Genomic DNA, 22,919 nt, shown 5'->3' with positions numbered 1-22,919 from the left:
GATCACTCTTGCAATTATCACCTTCCTCTCGCTCAACCAATGGGCATAATTCTTGGGATGTATTTATATGTCAATTTACCCTCGTTCTTTCACTTACTGTTTTTCAGCAAATGTTTTTGACAACCGTCCTCCTCCCCACCACTCCCAGCTATAATAACCTTAAGGTTCGTCATTGGAACTCCTTTCCCGCTGCGGGGGTGTTTTGATACCAGCAGCCCCCCATAGTGCTGTATTCTGTATTCTGATCTATGGGGGCCTATTAACTAGCGTCTGGATTCAATCAGTATTGCGGAAGAGCCGCGCAAAGATTTCAAGGTAACCCGATTGAGAAGACATATGCAGCGTTCAACGTGTCCGCGAACGCAGGAATGTTGCCTTTACATTTCTAATGAGCTATAAATCAAATCACATTTGATTGGTCACTGATGTTATTGTTATTGCGGGTGTAGCGAAATGCTTGTGTTCCCAGCTCCGACAGTGCAGTAGTATCTAACAATTCACAACAATACACACACATCTAAAAGTAAAATAATGTAATTAAGAAATATATAAATATTAGGACGAGCAATATCGGAGTGGCATTGACTAAAATAAAATAGAATATACATATGAAATTAGTAAAGCAGTATGTAAACATTATTAAAGTGACTTGTATTTATATTACTATACCATCCCTTTAGATTTGTGTGTATTAGGTAGTTGTTGTGGAATTGTTAGATTACTTGTTAGATATTACTGCACTGTCGGAACTAGAAGCACAAGCATTTTGCTATACTCGCATTAACATCTGTTAACCATGTGTATGTGACCAAAACATTTTGATTTTATTTAGTGTTCCATTATTAAAGTGACCAGTAATTCCATGTCTATGTATATTGGGGCAGCAGCCTCTAAGGTGCAGAGTTGAGTAACCGGGTGGTAGTCGGCTATTGTTGGCTATTTAGCCAATCAAATCAAATCAAATCAAATGTATTTATATAGCCCTTCGTACATCAGCTGATATCTCAAAGTGCTGTACAGAAACCCAGCCTAAAACCCCAAACAGCAAGCAATGCAGGTGTAGAAGCACGGTGGCTAGGAAAAACTCCCTAGAAAGGCCAAAACCTAGGAAGAAACCTAGAGAGGAACCAGGCTATGTGGGGTGGCCAGTCCTCTTCTGGCTGTGCCGGGTGGAGATTATAACAGAACATGGCCAAGATGTTCAAATGTTCATAAATGACCAGCATGGTCGAATAATAATAAGGCAGAACAGTTGAAACTGGAGCAGCAGCACAGCCAGGTGGACTGGGGACAGCAAGGAGTCATCATGTCAGGTAGTCCTGAGGCATGGTCCTAGGGCTCAGGTCCTCCGAGAGAGAGAAAGAGAGAAAGAGAGAATTAGAGAGAGCACACTTAAATTCACACAGGACACCGAATAGGACAGGAGAAGTACTCCAGATATAACAAACTGACCCTAGCCCCCCGACACATAAACTACTGCAGCATAAATACTGGAGGCTGAGACAGGAGGTAACAGTCTGATAGCCTTGAGATAGAATCTGTTTTTCAATCTCTCGGTCCCAGCTTTGATGCACCTGTACTGGCCTCGCCTTCTGGATGGTAGCGGGCTGAACAGGCAATGGCTCGGTTGGTTGATGTCCTTAATTATCTTTTTGGCCTTCCTGTGACATTGTGTGCTGTAGGTGTCCTGGAGTACAGGCAGTGTGCCCCCGGTGATGCGTTGGGCAGACCGCACCACCCTCTGGAGAGCCCTGTGGTTGCGGGAGGTGCAGTTGCCGTACCAGGCAAGGATACATAGCCTATAAAGCGGATCTTCCCTGATACTGAAGGCCCTAAGTCGATGTTTTATTGACTTAATTAAGTCCATGTTAAGTCTACTTATCTTAAGTCTGAATCGGGCTCTGGGTGCATATACTTCCCAACAAAGAGTGAGTGATGAGAGAGTTAGTGTGTGTTATGCAACTCCAATATTCATGAATATTTATTACTAACATTTATCTCAGTCCTGCTAATTGGACACAATAAAACACATTTACGGAGGGTTAGCTAAATTAATACAAAAAAAAAGGGATTTAGTCCTGACTCTAGATGCGATCTAAAAAGGTCCAAGAAAGCAGCAACGATGTTTTAATGAAAAGAAAATGCATGCATGGGGAGAGACATGATTTTGCTTTCTAAGATCCGGTGTTACCAGAATGTCTGACAGATGGTTTCCAACCCAGACTTATTCCCCCAAAGACAAGAGAAGTGCACAGCAGTGCAAAACAGTCATTAGAGAGAGGAAGGGAGAGAAAGGGAAAGAAAGAAGAGGGAAATGTCTGAATTGCAGAAAGAAATGAAAACAGAGAATTGAAGCCTCCCAGGGCCGTAAATACCCCTATTAATTCAATTACTTCAGAACACTGCAGCAGAGACTTGTCAAAACATGACTATAAAGAGATACGACTGGGCCAGGGTGATAGGGGAATAGTAGCAAAATAATTGTAGATGATATTAGTGGCGATACTGTAACTACTCTAATAGTGACTGAGGTACAAGACCACCCGGGTAGGACCCCCCTTTGCCACCAGAACAGCCTGAATTCTTCTGGGCATAGAAATGTTGTTCAATTGGTATTAAGAGACATAATGTGTGCCAGGAAAACATTCCCCACACCAGTACACCACTGCCGCCAGCATCTACCATTGACAGTAGGCAGGATGGAGTCATGGACTCATGCTGCTTACACTAAATCCTGACTCTGCCATCAGCATGACGCAACAGGAACCCAGATTTGTAGGACCAGGCAATGTTTTTCCACACCTCGGTTGTCCAGTGTTGGTGATGGCGGGCCCACTGGAGTCGCTTCTTCTTTTTTTTAGCTGATAGGAGTGGAACCTGGTGTGGTCGTCTGCTGCAATAGCCCATCCATGACAACGAACCGACTAGTTGTACGTTCTGGGATGTCGTTTTGCACATCACTGTTGTACTGCACCGTTATTTGCCTGTTTGTGGCCCACTGACAATACTGCCACAACCACCAGTTCAGTGGGAGTATTGCATCTCTTGTCTATCTGGATCTTTTCTGATCTTTTCATCTATTGTTGTGTGGAAACTGTGTGTGTGTCAGTCCCAGACTCAAAGATATATTCATATTGCTGCGATGATGGAGAGCTCTGGCACATCAGCTACCAGAGCTGGACAAGAGCTTGAACTCAGACAGTATGGCTGCTAGTTAATAAATTCTCTGCATATTAATGTGCGGCTTCACCCATAGGAAAAGCAGCTTTTTCTCAGTGATGGCTAAGCGCCTTTGGACTGTCAAGTGAGCCTTCTCATGGCTGCCTTTGCATGGGAGATCCCCCATCCTCCTTCCCTCCCTCTCTGAGCGTGCAGTGTACCCATCCCCAACACTGGCGTATCCAATCCACATAGATCCTCACCACCCAAGTGGATTCATGTCTCCCAGCATTTGTGTTTAGGATTAGTATTGTTATGCAACCCTGTTTCTTTTAGCCTTTGAAAGAAGTCTGGAAAAGCCCCCTCATCAACACCAGCAACAAGTATTTCATCCTGAGAAAAGGATTCTGCCTCAAATGAAACTTCCTGGTTTTTACAGTGGACTCTGTAAGGATTAGCTACCAAAATCTGTTTTTAGTTGTACTGTTTAATGTACAGTATGTGTCTGCTTTGTTGAGCTCCTTCAGTTACGTTGCCCATGTATGCTGATGATTCAACCATATACGCATCAGCAAACACAGCTAATGAAGTCACTGAAACCCTTAACAAAGAGTTGCACTTTGTTTTGGAATGGGTGGCCAGTAATAAACTGGTCCTGAACATCTCGAAAACTAAGAGCATTGTACTTGGTACAAATCATTCCTTAAGTTCTAGACCTCAGCTGAATCTGGTAATGAATGGCGTGGCTGTTGGACAAGTTGCGGAGACTAAATGACTTGGTGTTACTTTAGATTGTAAACAGTCATGGTGAAAACATAATAGATTCAATGGTTGTGAAGATGGGGAGAGGTTTGTCCGTAATAAAGAGATGCTCTGCTTTTTTAACACCACACTCCAAAAAGCAAGTTCTGCCATCTCTAGTTTTGTCTAATCTTGATTATTGTCCAGTCGTGTGGTCCAGTGTTGCAAGGAAAGACCTAGTTAAGCTGCAGCTGGCCCAGAACCGAGCGGCACGTTCTGCTCTTCATTGTAATCAAAGGGCTGATATAAATACTATGCATGCCAGTCTCTCTTGGCTAAGAGTTGAGGAGAGACTGACTGCAATCACTTATTTTTTATAAGAAACATGAATCTGTTGAAAATCCCAAATTGTTTGCATAGTCAACTTAGACACAGCTCTGACACACACACACTTATCCCACCAGACATGCCACCGGGGGTCTTATCACAGTCCCCAAATCCAGTACAAATTCAAGAAAGTGTACAGTTTTATTTAGAGGCCTTATTGCATGGAACTTCCATCTTATATTGCTCAAATGAACAGCAAACCTGGTTTCAAAAAACAGATAAAGCAACACCTCACGGCACAACGCCTCTCCCCTATTTGACCTAGATAGTTTGTGTGTATGTATTGATATGTAGGCAACGTGTGCCTTTAAAAAAATGGATGTAGTTCTGTCCTTGAGCTGTTCTTGTCTATTGATGTTCTGTATTATGTCGTTCTATATTATGTTTCATGTTTTGTGTGGATCCCAGGAAGAGTAGCTGCTGCTTTTGCAACAGCCAATGGGGATCCTAATAAAATACCCAACAAATTGACAGAAGCTAACAGACGGAGCTAAATATGATGAAAACATTATGATACGGTGACCTGAGCTAAGCTCTGTTATTGCCAGCTGTATTTTCACCTGCACGGCAGTGACAACCACATCCACTGTAAATTCACTGTCATCCATCACAGTTGCCACAGCAGCAATTCATGCACGACTCAAGGGTCAGCGGATCACTTGCACATGGTGGTTATTGGAAATTGATTCCGTTCTGTACAACTACGCTTGTCATGTTCCATATAGCTACCCTGTAGGTGTTAGTCATCTGACACACGAAGGGCACACGTTTTGCTACACTGACACGATCATTTTGTTCAGTGTCAAGAATATGAAAACACTTTCATATAATTACTTCTGTAATTGGATCATGGATATTGCAGTGGGGGCATGAGTCTGTTTTGTTTAGTACAAATAGCGTGTACCTGCAACATATACAGTAATATCAAAATCAAGAGTACAGTAATATACTGTAATATCAAAATCAAGAGTACAGTAATACAGTAATGTCTAAATCAAGAGTACAGTAATATACAGCAATACAGTAATATCAAAATCAAAAGTACAGTAATATACTGTAATATCAAAATCAAGAGTACAGTAATATACAGCAATACAGTAATATCAAAATCAAGAGTACAGTAATATACTGTAATATCAAAATCAAGATTACAGTAATATACAGTAATAGAGTAATATCTAAATCAAGAGTACAGTAATATACAGTAATACAGTAATATCAAAATCAAGAGTAATATACGATAATATCTGTCTGTTCCTCATCAACACAGATGATTATTTTTCAAAAGTAGATGCAGAGCTTTTGAATGATCTTCAGAACCATGACAAATACATTATAATTTCCATATGAGCAAAAGTGTGATTTATTCTCTCTAACATCCCACAGAGAGGACATGGCAGAGTTTCAGAGGGTATAGATATAAATATATTAGAATTGATCAGAACTAACTTGGTTGTTTTGGACAATGAGTCACATGGTGAATCTTGTTAGTCATCATCATAGTGCCACCTCCAAGAGTGAGGATGAATCAGACACAGAGAAAACCAACCTAAATACATGGCTAAAGTAATCCCACTTGGTTAACCATGATACACAGCAATACTATGTTTCACCACTTGAGCCAATGTTTTCCATTTCAGTAATCATTTGAATACTGGTGAGTTGGTTGCCATAGAGCACACATCATTCAGCTAAGATGAGAATCAATGTCTAGTTCTCCCAAACGTCCCAAACGTCAAGTGGAAACGCCCTGCTAGAGTTCCCACATACTTTATGATCATCATACACTATATATACAAAAGTATGTGGACACCCCTTTAAATTTGTGGATGTGGCTATTTCAACCACACCTGTTGCTGACAGGTGTATAAAAATTGTGCACAAAGCCATGCAATCGCCATAGACAAACATTGGCATTAGAATGGTCTTACTGAAGAGCTCAGTGACTTTCAACGTGGCACCATCATTGGACTCTGGAGCAGTGGAAACACGTTCTCTGGAGTGATGAATCACGCTTCACCATCTGGCAGTCCGACAGACTAATCTGGGTTTGGCGGATGCTACCTGCCCGAATACACTGTAAACTGTAAAGTTTGGTGGAGGAGGAATAATGGTCTGGGGATGTTTTTCATCATTTGGGCTAGGCCCCTTAGTTCCAGTAAAGGGAAATCTTAACGCTATAGCATACAATTACATTCTAGACGATTCTGTGCTTCCAACTTTGTGGCAACAGTTTGGGGAAGGCCCTTTCCTGTTTCAGCATGACCAATTACCCCCGTTCACAAAGCGAGCTCCATACAGAAACGGTTTGTCAAGATCGGTGTGGAAAAACTTGACTGGCCTGCTTAGAGCCCTGACCTCAACCCCATTAAACACTTTTGGGATTAATTGTAACGCTGACTGCGAGGCCAACCTCACTAATGCTCTTGTGGCTGAATGGAAGCAAGTCCCCGCAGCAAGATTTCAACATCTAGTGGAAAGCCTTTCCCATAAGAGTGGAGGCTGATATAGCAGCAAAGGGGGGACCAACTCCATATTAATGCCCATGATTTTGGAATGAGATGTTTGATGAGCAGGTGTCCACATACTTAGGTCATGTAGTGTCACAGTAGCAGCCCTTGAACAGTAAGGCACCACAGCTCCTTACGCTTGTCAGATTGTTGGGAACGAAATGTATATTCTGCTTAGAGAGTAAATGTTTGTCTGGCTTTTTGGGACAAGAGTGAAAAGAGAAAAGCTAAAAGCCTTTCTGTCCTGGTAGATTTACTCTCAATCGCCTTCCACCAACTTAAGGAAGAGTTAATAGAGTCAAAGAAGTTTATTTTTAATTTTTACACTTTGCTACATTTTGCTGATTAACTTTTAAACAACTGAGCCACTCCTGTGAACACCTCATGTATTTTGTATAGGCTTTTCATAGGACAGTGCAATCTTCACTTCACAAAGATTATTCACATCAAATGGGTAGGGAGGAGGAGGGTTTCCCAAACTGCACTGGGTGCACGTGGTGGGGGGTGGGGGGGACCCAGCCCTAGAGAACCATGCAGCTCTGGGATCACTGATACAAAAGGCCACTGAGCCAATGACACGCTGCATTAAGAGGAGGGATGAAGGGATGAGGCACACTCAAAATCTGAACCCCCCCCAGACTGCAATAAACTTACAGGTTCTGCTCAGGCACATTCTCAGCTAGGATACTGTCTGTAGGCTCCACTGTCAAGCATGAGCCTGGCTGGAGAGAAGAGATGAAATCTTAACGCTCAACACAGCAGGTGTGCCTTGACCAGACTGTATCTCAGTAATCTTTCGAGCATGTTTTATTGATATGGCATGATGACAGAGGACATGGCTTGGAACCACATTTACAAAGAAGTGTTTTAATCTTATCCAACACTACACAGTTGACCAAAGCCTATGCAGATGAGGTTTTGCTTCCCAGGAAGATAGGATTAATGGTTGCCTTCTGCCCCCTGGTGGTAAAATCTGCTTTTTCCACAGTTGGCATTCTCATTTATAATGTATTGTCTGTCTTCTTTATTAATTTGACACTGGAATTGTTAATTATCCTGTATTTTTATTTTATTTTTATGCAAGTATCAAGGTATATCCAATGCATTAAATTTGGATTTTGTCGGCTATAGCCCTTTAAACTCCATCCAGTCTGCATGTTGCAATTATTATGTTTTAATCTCGGAGGGAATTACAAACCACTGTTCAGTTACAGGCCTATATGTCATTCATATTGCGTGGATTATCCATGAAAAGGTGGGGTAAAGGTGCATAGTCATTGACATTTGGTACTTGGGATAGTCCAAAATAGAAATATGGGGTATGGAAGTCTGCAACAATGAATTATATAACAGTTATTAAAATGTGTTTTATCTATACGAATTGTGTAGGATACACTGTACAATGAAATGCACAAAGTATTTAACTTGGTGTGTAACGACGTGTTAGAATGTACCAAGTTACAAGGCCTAAAACCGGATTTGGACTGTGCAACTACCTTGCCTACACGGGTATAGGACTGTACATCTGAAGGAGGGTGAATGCTCAGTATCCACAAAATGCTTACTTATTTTTCACCAGCCTGTAATCTTTTGTCATCGATAATTGCATATTAGTGTGAAGCATTTGCGTGAATATTCTAGCCTGCGTTATTTTAATGAGTAGTTCAGTAATTGGTGCAATACCATGCAAATTCGGTCAGAGAGAACAATAGCGTCACCCGGTATTTAAACTGCAGATAAGAAAGACCAAATAACCCCATCTAAAATCGAACCAGTCTTATCTAGACGGACATAGGAGGACTATGGCAACATTAACAAGCCAGGACTCAACCGCTCAAGCGCGGGTTTATTTCCAAACGCCTCCCGGTACCGAGGACACAGAAGTCGTCCAGAAGCAAGGGCGGGTAACCGTGAAATACGATAGAAAAGAGCTGAGGAAGCGACTCAATTTGGAGGAGTGGATAATTGAGCAGTTAACGGATTTATATGACTGTGAGGTAAGCAATGACACATTCTATGATTCATTGTGTACTCCATGTTTTGTTGTTGTACAACATTCAATGATCTCTACTTTGATTGGGGTTTATGTATGCTATAGAATTGCAGTAATATTAAAACCTAGGGCAATACAATAATTCAATAATATAACAAATATGAGTAGGAATTACAGACAAAATGTAGGGTGTGGCCACATCATTGAAATACTGTACTGAACAATTGAAGAGATGAGGTATCTGCCCAATTAGTGATGGACAGAATGTGCTGTTCCAATAAAAGGTGTGCATCATTCATTCATTGATAAGTAGGCCTTGGCACAGAGCACTATGGCCACCGTACCTGCAAAGCTGTTACAGTACAGCCTCTACTCTGTAGGATTATGGTACATGCCCACTTTAACGTTACATAATGGAAATGCCTGGTTTTCTTTAACAAAGGAAATATACATGACTATGGATAAATATCCCACCCCCCTCTGCTGATCCATGGAAATGCAGGAGGCACATACTGCGTGACATGTTTGTGATGTGTTCAACATGAGCAAGTATGACTTAATCCCGTTCATTTAAAGACCCCTGTAAACAACCGTTTTGGGGGGGGGGGGGGGGGGGGGGGGGGGGGCAACACCCCTCAGACCACTGGAGAGATATAGGTGTTTTGACATGGTTAACGTTTGAACTATTCACATAAAAGGGTCCCAGTAGCACCTAACTAAGACAAGTTAGTGGGAACCAAGTGGTCAACATTGTAGACTGAGTAGTAACATAGAGCACCTGCACATGACACATTATTGACCATTACCTATGTCAAATGGTCCTCAAAGAGACCATCTGGGCAGGTAAAGAGCTAATTGGACTAATCATGACCCTGGCAGGAGCAGTGGGTGGCATATGGTGGGAGATATTGTAATTTATCAGCCTTTGATTTAGGCAACAGACTCTGGGCCTCAGGCTTGTGCCAGAGTATGGGGTCTTGCAACTACTCCTTGACCTCGTGAATAAGCTCCTGTGCTGTAGATTATAGTTAGTTAAACATCAATACAATGAACTGGAAACCAGATTGTATTTCTATAGTGATGGCTTCTCCTACTGTCATGTTCAATTGAGTAGACAGCAAAGCAGTGGTCAGGAAGTCACTGCATTGTTTTCAGTACACACCACATAGGGAGGTTCAGCACATCCTGTTGTGTTAAGCAGAGGGGGGAAGCCAGGGACATTGGGGACCTGTGGAGGATGGTCAGGGGGTGAGACTGTGGTGCAGGAATATTTAGTTTGATCCTAAGCCTGTCTGATCTAATCGCCACTGTTTTTTCCTCCTGTCCCCTCCCTCTCTGTTGTTTTCTAAATTTTCTCTGCTTTTCTGTCTATCACCATCACTCTCTCCCTTTGCCTCTCGCAGGAGGAGGAGATTCCAGAGTTGGAGATTGACGTGGATGAGCTGTTGGATATGCCCACTGATGGAGACCGGGCCTCCAGGGTCAAGGTGACCATTAAACCTTAATCATTGCTGACTACACATCTGTTATTGTCCTTTTCTATTGAAGGATTGAATCCGAACTTGAGGCTGATCGCAATTCTCCCGTTGATATCGTTACATGATTTACGCAGAAGTTACCCACATGGATCTGAAGTTAGGATCTGGCCTTGAATGGGGTTCATTTCCTCTTTCACTTCCTATTGTTTTGCAGGTTTTGCTGGTTGACTGTTACAAACCTACAGATGTAAGTTCGAAATTCTATCAGTTAATTCTCTGCTACTGTTCAGCTTTTGTATACGCCCGGCATTGGGTCAACTGATCCACTGAAACAATAACTGTCTGAAATCAACTTCCCATACATTGTTTTGACCAGGTTTCTAGAAACACAATGTAATACAGTAACATGCATAATAACAATTGTTCAGTGTCTCACAAAATGTCCCATTGTTCATTTACTGCAGGCCTTTGTCACGGCTCTCCTAGAGAAGGTTAGAGGTCTGCAGAAACTCAGCACTCCGCCCAAAAAGAATGAAAAATCTCCCCCTTAGCCTCAGAACGACCCCAACCTATTACAACTCAGTTCTACACAGGGACACCCAGCTAGAATCCCTCAGCACCTAGAATCCCTCGGAGTCGGCAGGATTGATAGAGGGAAGAGGATCGACCAATCACTTACTGTCTCTTTCTTTGTTTAAACAACTTCTTGTCGATATATAATCATGTTATACATTAACAGTAGTAAGTGATGAGTGTTATAACACAATAATAAAGTATAGCATTGATAAACAGATTTGTTGACACGGAGGAAGAACATGCTAACGTTTAACTTGAGCTATACAAGTCACAAGCAGAGCATGACAAGTACACAAACCTAATGATAGCTTATAGAGACATTATACAGTCAAACAAATCTAACTTGTTGATTAATCAACTTACATTACTGTATGTATAATGACAGCTTGAAATAGTGAACTGTCACTGGTTGGTATTAGTTCGAACCATGTCATTTTTACAATGCCATTTTAACGACGAGATTTATAGATCAAGCAAAGTGTTACCGAGAATGGTTTATGTGGGATACGGTAGTTAAGTCTGTGTAATGATTTCAAGCCGAGCACACTCAACTGTCAAATCGTTTTTTTTTTGAGGTAGCACGAAGGGCTATTTAACATTTTACACTGGACTAATTGGAGTGTGATCATTATACTTTGTGTTATACGTTTGACATGAGCAAGTGTGGACAGTATTCAAATACAAACACCAGCATGTCACACATGGGTTCCTGTAATGACATCAGTAGCCTACGGGTTTTCATGGCGCAAATACTGTTATTTCATTTAAAGAGTAGTGCATGACTGACTCTATAAAACACAGGAAAACATGGCCAAATAATGGTTAGGCCCCATTGAAATTCATTACATGAACGACCACAACAGTAAATGCTTCTGATCCCTACCATAACATATGGTTCAACTGTTTCCCCCTCCATATCCTCCAGCCTGGTGCCTAAGACTGGGAGGGGTGGGGGGGGGGGGGGGGGGGTCTGTTTCTCTCAGACCTGATCTGAGAGTGTAGACAGGCCTTTGCTTTGTATAGCTTTTTATTTGTTTCTCAAACCAAATATACCTATATCATTAACCACTGCAAAAAGGGATTGGAAAGGCCTTAGAATACAACAGCGATGATTGTATTGACTATTGTGTCTGAAGCGATGTCTTTTGAGATGTATGACAGTTGGCCCTGGAGTGTAGCCATGTACAATATTCTGGTTTCCATTGTATACCAGAAGGTTCCTTGATAGGTCAATCAACCTTGAATACCATGACTATCATAACCATCTGTATACCTTACCAACTTTGCTCCTTATTCTTTTGGACCCCATTGTGATGTTATCTTGGGCAGACTTTTAACTACCATATTCAGTGTACCACCTTGAATACTGAATCAAACCACAAACTGAGTATCTGCTGGAGGTCGGGACTGTATTATCTGTGGTGTGTGTGTTCAAAATGATTGCAAGACTGTAGTCATGTAATGTAGCAATACTTACTGGTGCGGTTGGCCAATTTGTTACATTTGTATTAAAATTCAATGTTTTACCTACTCAGACTTTTGTGTGCACTTCAGATGTTACTGTAAGGGGGGGGGCAGGTAGCCGAGCGGTTGAGAGCGTTGGGCCAGTAACCGAAAGGCCGTTGTTTTGAATCCATGAGCCGACTAAGTGAAAACTGTCGACGTAAAAGGCACTTAACCCTAATTGCTCCTGTAAGTTGTTCTGGATAAGAGAGTCTGCTAAATGTAAAAGGTACTGTAGCTAGATATCTGCCGGGGGAAAAAAGTCACACTTTCAAAATCCAAATCTTTAATCTTTTACTGAAACAAGACCATTGGTCAAGTCTTGTATACCAATGTAGTGAAATTGGAAATCTGTTACAAATAAATCCTTTCAATAGAGCCCAAAAACCTACTGAATAGTGCACCATCGCTTATCTTGTGCTACCATATAGCATGTGTGTTTTATGCCGCGGCAGGGTAGCCTAGTGGTTAGAGCGTTGGACTAGTAACTGGAAGGTTGCAAGTTCAAACCCCCGAGCTGACAAGGTACAAATCTGTCGTTCTGCCCCTGAACAGGCAGTTAACCCACTGTTCCTAGGCCGTCATTGAAAATAAGAATTTGTTCTTAACTGACTTGCCTAGTTAAATAAAGGTAAAATAAATAAAATAAAAAATGCCCTGTTCTCTCAGCATGATATACGTACCCTGTAGGTTTCACTTATCAGGCTGGTAAATTACTCCAGAATGAGAATGATGATACATTTAAGTCAAAGAGCAAGAGCTGGTCATGGCATAACGTTCAGGAAAACATAACACAGGAATGAGGTAAGGGGCAACTGAATGCTGAACTAAAAATGGTGACATTTTTAAGGCATTGGATTCACCAGAGAGTACCAGTTACATATGATGTTAGTTATAGTTGAATAGTATGTATATTATGCAGGTTCTTCAATGGCTTATAAGTGGTAGAGCACACTGACTTAAAACCAGCACTAACAGGCCGCTGATGTTGCTTGAAGTTAACGTTCACTATAAATCAGACCTCCTCTCGATGCTGAGCAGTTCAACTTCAAAAATGAGAGTGGCACCACCTGTTGGAGAGACGTGGTAGTTACGAGAACAAAGAGAGAAGAAAGCGCTTCACAATGAAGACATGATTACCTCAGAGGCTGACTTGTAGAGAAAGCCCGTGGGAGATGTAGAGAAATATCTGAAATACCTGGGATCTTAGGAGGCGCTCCTCTGTCTCCATATCCTACAAAAGGAATAATATAAATGGAGAAGTCAGAACAGTGGCTGGCAATATGGACCTCAAGGTTTAGGGCCTTTTATCTTTCATGATAATTGATTGGGTTTATATAATCTACGTGGATAATGCATGCTAGATTTAGTCATCAGTATAGGAAATATATAGGTGACCATTGGAACAGTGTGAAGTATCAGTGTGCAACCTCACCAAGCTCAGAGGGGATGACCAGTTTCCTCTTCTCTCCCTCACACATTCTAATGAGAGTAAGTGGGATTGGTGAATTAAGAACTTCACATGCAAGAGTCAAAAATCAATGTGTTGTTACAGCTTATATCCAAAAGCACATAATTCTATAGTTTTTACACTGTCTGCAAATGTAATACCTTCACAAGTCATCCAGTCACATGCATGAGCACACAAGTCCATAGGGGCAAAGAAAAAATGTCAATAAAATCAGGCACCAACCCGAGCAGGCCCTGGTCCCAGCCTTTGATGACTTGTCCGGTTCCCAGAGTAAATGTGAAGGGCTGGTTCCTTGGAATGCTGCTGTCAAACTCTGTTCCATCCTCCAGCTTTCCCTGCAAACAAACACAGTTATTGACTAAACACACTGTCATTTGTTCAAACGAGTCCATTTCTGGATCTCCATTATATTGGGATGACATTAATTGAATGAGCATTAGATGGAAATAGATATATTGCTTTTCATTCAATGTCCAAAAGCAGACGCATCCTCCTTATTACTCACAGTGTAGTGCATGTTCAGCACATCCCCTTTACGGGACTTGATGGGGCAATTGTCAACTCTTTTCTTGATGCCAATTTGGAGCTTCTTTTTGTCGCCACCGCGAACTGCCGGGGCCAAGGACAACAGAGTGACCACAAACAGCAGACACAGCCTCATATCTGGGGAACACGTGAAAGACTTAATGGACGACAAAAGTAAGCACAAATCTCATAGGTCGCGTTCCCCTAGCCTTGTTCGGAACATCCTGATCTCGTAAGCTTCCATTGTTTCGCTGTATCCGTGTAGCGAAACAAAATGTAAGCTTGCGATATCAGGATGGTTCATACGAGGCTAGCATTACCCTGCTCAGACCTTCCCTGCATCAACCAATGGTTGCGTGCCACGTCAAACTGTGCCGTCGGGCATCAGACTGCTATAATGGTGCTTTCAAGACTGGGAACTTGGAGAAAAAATAAAACTAGGTCAAATCATGAGCCAGTGATCTTCTGGTCAGAAAGTCAGAGCTCTATAAAGATGCCAGAGTTTCCGTCATGGAACTCCGAGTTCAAAACCGTTTTTTCTAGTTATAATTTCCTAGTTATTTTGAGCGAGGCGTAACATGTGGGTCACGTATGGAACGCAGTTTGGGTCTTTGCTTGTCAAAAAGGATGCACGTCAAATAACACTATTTGATGCGTCAAATATCACAGTTCTATTATATAATGTGTGTTCTGAATTTGCACGTGTAAGCCAGGCGCCACCACTGCTATCAGTAGCCCTGTCAAAGCGGCACAAAAAAGTCTGCAAACAAGCAAACACCAGCCACGAACAATGTGTTTACAATACCGCGTTGGTAATAAAGCTTTACTTGTTCGACCGCAACTTCTGGGGTACCTAGCTAGCACCAATACAACCAACCTGAAAACAATGATCAGTAAAACCTGCAGTCATTTTCATTATTCTTAGCAATGATTTAGGACTCATTGTGAGTAAGTATTAGCTAGGTAGCCACTTGTTTGTCGCCTATTCAAATTGAACTTCAGTTCATGAAAATAAATAGCCAGCCCGCTACTTAACCCTGTTGCCCAAAGGTAACGTTATTAGCAGCCAGCTAGCTTCATCTGGCTGGTTGAAGCTAGCCACAATAAGGATTAGGCACAATGGTGGAATTTGCGGTTTGCCTTCAAAATAAAAGTACCTCTTTGAAAGTGATGCAGAAGGTTACAATTGGTGGAATCATGCCATATTTAGACTAGATAATGTTAAGCAAGGTTGGAATGTGAAGCAATGAAATGGGGTATCAGTCTACTTGGCAAATTTTAGTGGTGTAGCTCTTATCACGTGACTGTGTGAAATCACCTCCTCAGTCAGCCTATTGTGTGTATTGACATTCATATTGCACTGTACAGATTTACCTAAGTATTGGTGATCAACAAAATTAGGTATCAGTCTACTCAATACCCAAGATTTTTTTTCTCCCAACGTCCTCCTCAGAGTTATCAGACTCCAAAACATCCAAGCAGTATTGTTTTTCCTCTGGAATAGTGTTCAATACACATAGGTTGACAATAAATGTGGCTCAATTCACAGTTGTTTCAGAGTCCCGCAATGTTCTATGGGTATCACTGAGTAGACTGATACCCCATGTCATTGATCCACAATCCATAGGTAAGGCTGTACAGTGAAATAAGTACGCCTCCAATGCAATTCTAAAGTATAATATATCCAGTGTGATTTCAACATATTTTTGTCAAATTAACAAATTGTCTTTTGTTGATTTTAAATAACATTCCAACCTTAGATGGGTCTGACCACCATTAAACAAATAAGAACTGTCCTATAAATTAGGGTTATTTTAGATCATGTTAGCTAGCCATCTATAGCTACGGAAACAGATTATGTCGTTTTGTACAGTTTTTGGGGAAGAACATTTTTGCATCTGTGAGCTAGCCAGCTTTTTTTATGAACAGTACTGTAGGTGCGCGAGACAACTTTGCCAGCATCATAGCATACGTATCGATGAATCGTTGTGACAAATGACATACTAGTGATAGTGTAATCACAGTGTAATAACTACGTAAAAAAAATGTATGAATAGGTTAAATTATTATGTGACATGCAGTCATATTCTGGTCCTAACACGTCACATAGTGTGATTTGACATGTATATTTTTTGACACGCAATGACCCAAACGGCGTTCCATAGTCACGTCCCCTACTCAGACGTTGTGTGCTTAGACCAATGGGTGCCTAACACCCAATCGACAGTGTCATCGACTGACAGATTTCTAGAATATGTGGTTCGTTGATACATACATATCCATGCGTTGTAAGATCTGGCAGGTGTTTCTAGACCTCCAACTTTACGAGAAGATCACGTCATGATTTGACGTTTTTTTTTCTCGATACCTCTGTTGTCTTGAAAGTACCATAGGATTGTTACACTTCATCATCAATGGGCACATGCTTATAGCAATAATACAATGGAAGCTTTTTGATAGGCCTATAGCTCCAACAAGTTGGACAAGTTGTATTACTTGTCATTATCAAAACACAAAAATCTTTAATACAGCAAACTATGGCCCACAATTGTGCCGAGTTAACAGATAAGTTAGCAAGATAACTAGCTAACGTTATCGGTTGTGGCAATTGCTTTAGCTACCCTAATACATGTATTTAGCCATGCGTTTCACTCATAAATATTCCTAACCAATTTCAGATCAAAAAGCTAGTTACGTATCAGTAATGTCTCCAAGAAGCTTACCCGCGTTTTAACGGAATTACACAAAGAAGATAGTCGGTGTGCTTCAAAAATTTCGGAAGAGGAAATGGAACGATTGAAAGGAATGTCGCGATATGTCTACGCATTGATTTTCTCTCCTGCTATTGGTTCGTTCTCATAGAGCCTGCTGGCAGAGAAAATAGTAGATTCTGAACGTTCCCCCAGGTGGTGCCAAAGTGCCGTTAAAGTTGGAATGGAAAGCAGACTGCCACATATATTGTATCTACAGTGTATTAATAAAGACAGGTACCCAAATGAATGATCATTTCACACACACACTTCTCGCACACGCAAACACCAACACAGGCAATGTAGCTATGCAGGAATGTTTATGATCTAAAGCAACATATTGATTGAAAGTCCTCTTGCACACTTTTCCCCTTAGAGATGAGCCCTCAGTTACACTGTAATTACTGCATTCGTTTCCAATAAGGTTTTCCATTAGGGTTCATATGACTCAGACGTGTGTGAGAGAAAGAGAGAGAGAGAAGAGAGCAAGAGATGAAAGGAACAGAGAGGTGAAGAAACCATTATAAAAGGTTGTTGTTGCCATGCATACCAAAGATATACAGCCTGCCTCATTCTCTCTTCCTACATTCTGACTCCATTCCTCCTCTTGTTACCAACGTACTGTCTTTGCGTTAGTCTCCTCCTCTCGCTTCTCAATGATTTCTTATGTCTATGATTACTTATTAGCAAATAAAGACATTAGGCTTCCTATATGAGCACTGAAGAAGAACTGACTGATTAAACATATTTGATATATTGTATATGCATGTCCACACTGCCATTCTTAATGTGCAGCAGATTGCTTTCATTAAGAAAAGACAGTTTGTGGATAGCCTCACCGATACTTTAAATCAAATTAGCCCTCTCCACCACCAAAACAAATACAGTCCTCCCTTAGATATAATCAGAAAATCCATGTTTTGACTGTTGGGCTATTAGCATTATTAATATTGTTGTGTATGTGGCCTCCTTTTTTGCATGAGAGCAGAGAACTGACATGAGAGATGAGCATTTAATAGACTTGGCTTCGGGCTTCCCCCAGGGTAATCCATTAAGTAACGTCTTCATTTCTAAATCAGAGGGATGAAAGGGGTAATATCCAGGAAACAGACATACCTCTGTTGTAAACACAGACTTATTGAACTATGTTTAATGCTGTCACAGAGTATTGTACGGCACAGTGGCAAGACAAATCCCATCAAAACAGGTCAAGCAATATGACAGCTGCAAGTATCCCACAGACCACGGATTACAGTGCTCTTGTAAAGTATTCAGACCCCTTGACTTAGCATCCCGGAGTAGCCTCTTCACTGTTGACGTTGAGACTGGTGTTTTGCGGGGACAATTTAATGAAGCTACCAGTTGAGGACTTGTGAGGCGTCTGTTTCTCAAACTAGACACTCCAATGTACTTGTCCTCTTGCTCAGTTGTGCACCGGGGCCTCCCATTCCTATTTCTATTCTGGTTAGAGCCAGTTTGCGCTGTTCTGTAAAGGGAGTAGTACACAAGATCTTCAGTTCCTTGGCAATTTCTCGCATGGAATAGCCTTAATTTCTCAGAACAAGAATAGATTGACGAGTTTCAGAAGAAGGTACTTTGTTTCTGGCCATTATGAGCCTGTAATCAAACCTACAAATGCTGATGCTCCAGATACTCAACTAGTCTAAAGAAGGCCAGTTTTATTGCTTCTTTAATCATACAACAGTTTTCAGCTGTGCTAACATAATTGCAAAAGGGTTTTCTAATGATCAATTAGCCTTTTAAAATGATAAACTTGGATTAGCTAACACAACGTACCATTGGAACACAGGAGTAATGGTTGCTGATAATGGGCCTCTGTATGTCTATGTAGATATTCCATTTTAAAAATCTGCCGTTTCCAGCTACAATAGTCATTTACAACGTTAACAATGTCTACACTGTATTTCTGATCAATTTGATGTTATATAAAAAAAGGGCTTTTCTTTAAAAAACAAGGACATTTACAAGTAACCCCAAACTTTTGAATGGTAGTATTATATATATATATATATATATATATATATATATATATATATATATATAACCATTGATTATATATCCATTGATTATTGAAGAATATAATTTAGAAATACCTCATGAGCTTTAGTCCAACTGTCATAATCCATGAGAACCCAAAATACAGTGCCTTGCGAAAGTATTCAGCCCCCTTGAACTTTGCGACCTTTTGCCACATTTCAGGCTTCAAACATAAAGATATAAAACTGTATTTTTTTGTGAAGAATCAACAACAAGTGGGACACAATCATGAAGTGGAACGACATTTATTGGATATTTCAAACTTTTTTAACAAATCAAAAACTGAAAAATTGGGCGTGCAAAATTATTCAGCCCCCGTAAGTTAATACTTTGTAGCGCCACCTTTTGCTGCGATTACAGCTGTAAGTCGCTTGGGGTATGTCTCTATCAGTTTTGCACATCGAGAGACTGAATTTTTTTCCCATTCCTCCTTGCAAAACAGCTCGAGCTCAGTGAGGTTGGATGGAGAGCATTTGTGAACAGCAGTTTTCAGTTCTTTCCACAGATTCTCGATTGGATTCAGGTCTGGACTTTGACTTGGCCATTCTAACACCTGGATATGTTTATTTTTGAACCATTCCATTGTAGATTTTGCTTTATGTTTTGGATCATTGTCTTGTTGGAAGACAAATCTCCGTCCCAGTCTCAGGTCTTTTGCAGACTCCATCAGGTTTTCTTCCAGAATGGTCCTGTATTTGGCTCCATCCATCTTCCCATCAATTTTAACCATCTTCCCTGTCCCTGCTGAAGAAAAGCAGGCCCAAACCATGATACTGCCACCACCATGTTTGACAGTGGGGATGGTGTGTTCAGGGTGATGAGCTGTGTTGCTTTTATGCCAAACATAACGTTTTGCATTGTTGCAAAAAAGTTCAATTTTGGTTTCATCTGACCAGAGCACCTTCTTCCACATGTTTGGTGTGTCTCCCAGGTGGCTTGTGGCAAACTTTAAACAACACTTTTTATGGATATCTTTAAGAAATGGCTTTCTTCTTGCCACTCTTCTATAAAGGCCAGATTTGTGCAATATACGACTGATTGTTGTCCTATGGACAGAGTCTCCCACCTCAGCTGTAGATCTCTGCAGTTCATCCAGAGTGATCATGGGCCTCTTGGCTGCATCTCTGATCAGTCTTCTCCTTGTATGAGCTGAAAGTTTAGAGGAACAGCCAGGTCTTGGTAGATTTGCAGTAGTCTGATACTCCTTCCATTTCAATATTATCGCTTGCACAGTGCTCCTTGGGATGTTTAAAGCTTGGGAAATATTTTTGTATCCAAATCCAGCTTTAAACTTCTTCACAACAGTATCTCGGACCTGCCTGGTGTGTTCCTTGTTCTTCATGATGCTCTCTGCGCTTTTAACGGACCTCTGAGACTATCACAGTGCAGGTGCATTTATACGGAGACTTGATTACAGACAGGTGGATTGTATTTATCATCATTAGTCATTTAGGTCAACATTGGATCATTCAGCGATCCTCACTGAACTTCCGGAGAGAGTTTGCTGCACTGAAAGTAAAGGGGCTGAATAATTTTGCACGCCCAATTTTTCAGTTTTTTGATTTGTTAAAAAAGTTTGAAATATCCAATAAATGTCGTTCCACTTCATGATTGTGTCCCACTTGTTGTTGATTCTTCACAAAAAAATACAGTTTTATATCTTTATGTTTGAAGCCTGAAATGTGGCAAAAGGTCGCAAAGTTCAAGGGGGACGAATACTTTCGCAAGGCACTGTATAAGCTTATTTTTCTCCAATGTTTGTAAACAATGTAAATGTAAACAAACGCTGTGTAGCCTCATAACATTGTCAAAACAATCATTTTGATACCATGGATGGTCAATCCTTGCATCCATAGCTCTGTCTATTAATCTGAGAGGGGTTACATTTCTCCAGGCCCATCCCTCAGCTTTTTACCAAAACAGAGGCAGGGCGAACGTTTGGTTGTTGTTTGATCTGTGGAGTGCCCTTTAAACAGCTGCATATTATCAAGATATCAAAGTGTCACCAACAAAAAGGTAAACAATAGGCCTATAGGAAATGCAGCATATGGCATTCATTTTTCACATGTAAATAGCTCAAAGCATGCCATTCGATGAGCGCAGGACATCTACAGCATGTCGGTGTCACAGGAAGGCCAAGAAGATCGAGGACCTCAGTCCCCCGAGCCAAGGCCTGTTCACCCTGCTACCATTTAGCAGGCAGAGATGGTAAAAGTGCATCAAAGCTGTTTGAGAGACTGAAAAACAGCTTCTATCTCCAGGTCATCAGACTGTTAAACAGTTATCACTAGCCGGCCTCCGCCTGGTACCCTGCCTTGTACCTTAGTCACCGTCACAAGCCGGCTTCCACCCCATACTCTACCCTGCACTTTAATGACTGCTACCCTATGTAGATTGAACACTGGTCACTTGAATTTTTTTTACATCATGTTTATTGTTCTGAAATAGTTTATGTAGTTAGAAACAGGTACGATTAGCATACTTGCAACATCATTCTGTTGAAATGTAATTTGATCTCGGACATTATGCAAATTGATATCTCACTTTATATGTATAGTGGGGCAAAAAAATATTTAGTCAGCCACCAATTGTGCAAGTTCTCCCACTTAAAAAATATGAGAGGCCTGTAATTTTCATCATAGGTACACTTCAACTATGACAGACAAAATGAGAAAAAAATTCCAGAAAATCACATTGTAGGATTTTTTAACGAATTTATTTGCAAATGATGGTGGAAAATAGATAGACACCTGTCCACAACCTCAAACAGTCACACTCCAAACTCCACTATGGCCAAGACCAAAGAGCTGTCAAAGGACACCAGAAACAAAATTGTAGACCTGCACCAGGCTGGGAAGACTGAATCTGCAATAGGTAAGCAGCTTGGTTTGAAGAAATCAACTGTGGAAGCAATTATTAGGAAATGAAAGACATACAAGACCACTGATAATCTTCCTTGATCTGGGGCTCCACGCAAGATCTCACCCCGTGGGGTCAAAATGATCACAAGAACGGTGAGCAAAAATCCCAGAACCACACGGGGGGACCTAGTGAATGACCTGCAGAGAGTTGGGACCAAAGTAACAAAGCCTACCATCAGCAAGGGCATTGAAGATGAAACGTGGCTGGGTCTTTCAGCATGACAATGATCCCAAACACACCGCCCGGGCAACGAAGGAGTAGCTTCGTAAGAAGCATTTCAAGGTCCTGGAGTGGCCTAGCCAGTCTCCAGATCTCAACCCCATAGAAAATCTTTGGAGGGAGTTGAAAGTCCGTGTTGCCCAGCAACAGCCCCAAAACATCAGTGCTCTAGAGGAGATCTGCATGGAGGAATGGGCCAAAATACCAGCAACAGTGTGTGAAAACCTTGTGAAGACTTACAGAAAACGTTTGACCTCTGTCATTGCCAACAAAGGGTATATAACAAAGTAGTGAGATAAACTTTTGTTATTGACCAAATACTTATTTTCCACCATAATTTGCAAATAAATTAATTTAAAAATCCTACAATGTGGTTTTCTGGATTTTTTTTCTCATTTTGTCTGTAATAGTTGAAGTGTACCTATTTAGTACTTGACCTCATTCTGTGGGAAGACAACCCTTCACTGTGTCCTTCCCCGCCAGTGTCCTGTCACACTGGTAGTGTACACTAGCCCACGGTTAGCCCCATTGTCACAGCAAGCTCACACGCTACTAATTAGCACAAACTAAGGGGATAACGACCAAACAAAACAGAAAAGAGAGGACCACCTATATCATAGTAGCTTT

The 22,919-nt window shown here is 41.2% G+C and overlaps 2 protein-coding genes across 2 annotated transcripts; one reads left to right on the top strand and one right to left on the bottom strand.

Moving 5' to 3' along the window:
- Positions 1–8,270: 8,270 nt before the first annotated feature.
- LOC110533973 (protein phosphatase 1 regulatory subunit 14B) lies at positions 8,271–12,374 on the top strand. Its single transcript, XM_021618569.2, has 4 exons — positions 8,271–8,794; positions 10,194–10,277; positions 10,483–10,515; positions 10,733–12,374. The coding sequence occupies exons 1-4, from the start codon at positions 8,600–8,602 to the stop codon at positions 10,817–10,819; spliced, it is 399 nt and encodes a 132-aa protein (XP_021474244.1). The 5' UTR covers positions 8,271–8,599; the 3' UTR covers positions 10,820–12,374.
- Positions 12,375–12,621: 247 nt separating this feature from the next.
- fkbp2 (FK506 binding protein 2) lies at positions 12,622–17,111 on the bottom strand. Its single transcript, NM_001165227.1, is given in 7 exon segments — positions 12,622–12,795; positions 13,005–13,417; positions 13,546–13,581; positions 13,783–13,829; positions 14,041–14,153; positions 14,324–14,481; positions 17,067–17,111. Coding segments are annotated over 5 exon segments (414 nt in total). The 5' UTR covers positions 14,480–14,481; positions 17,067–17,111; the 3' UTR covers positions 12,622–12,795; positions 13,005–13,355.
- Positions 17,112–22,919: the final 5,808 nt, after the last annotated feature.

The sequence above is a fragment of the Oncorhynchus mykiss genome, chromosome 10 (genome assembly GCF_013265735.2).
Source record: "Oncorhynchus mykiss isolate Arlee chromosome 10, USDA_OmykA_1.1, whole genome shotgun sequence".
Lineage (NCBI taxonomy): Eukaryota > Metazoa > Chordata > Actinopteri > Salmoniformes > Salmonidae > Oncorhynchus > Oncorhynchus mykiss.
The sequence above is the reverse complement of the archived record's forward strand: the minus strand, read 5'-3'. Positions and strand labels throughout refer to the sequence as shown.

Bases quoted from the DNA above. Each gene is read 5' to 3' on its own strand.
- LOC110533973 (XM_021618569.2), top strand. From the start codon at position 8,600: ATGGCAACATTAACAAGCCAGGACTCAACCGCTCAAGCGCGGGTTTAT. The intron at 8,795-10,193 runs GTAAGCAATGAC...TGCCTCTCGCAG, and splicing joins CGGATTTATATGACTGTGAG to GAGGAGGAGATTCCAGAGTT. The intron at 10,516-10,732 runs GTAAGTTCGAAA...CATTTACTGCAG, and splicing joins ACTGTTACAAACCTACAGAT to GCCTTTGTCACGGCTCTCCT.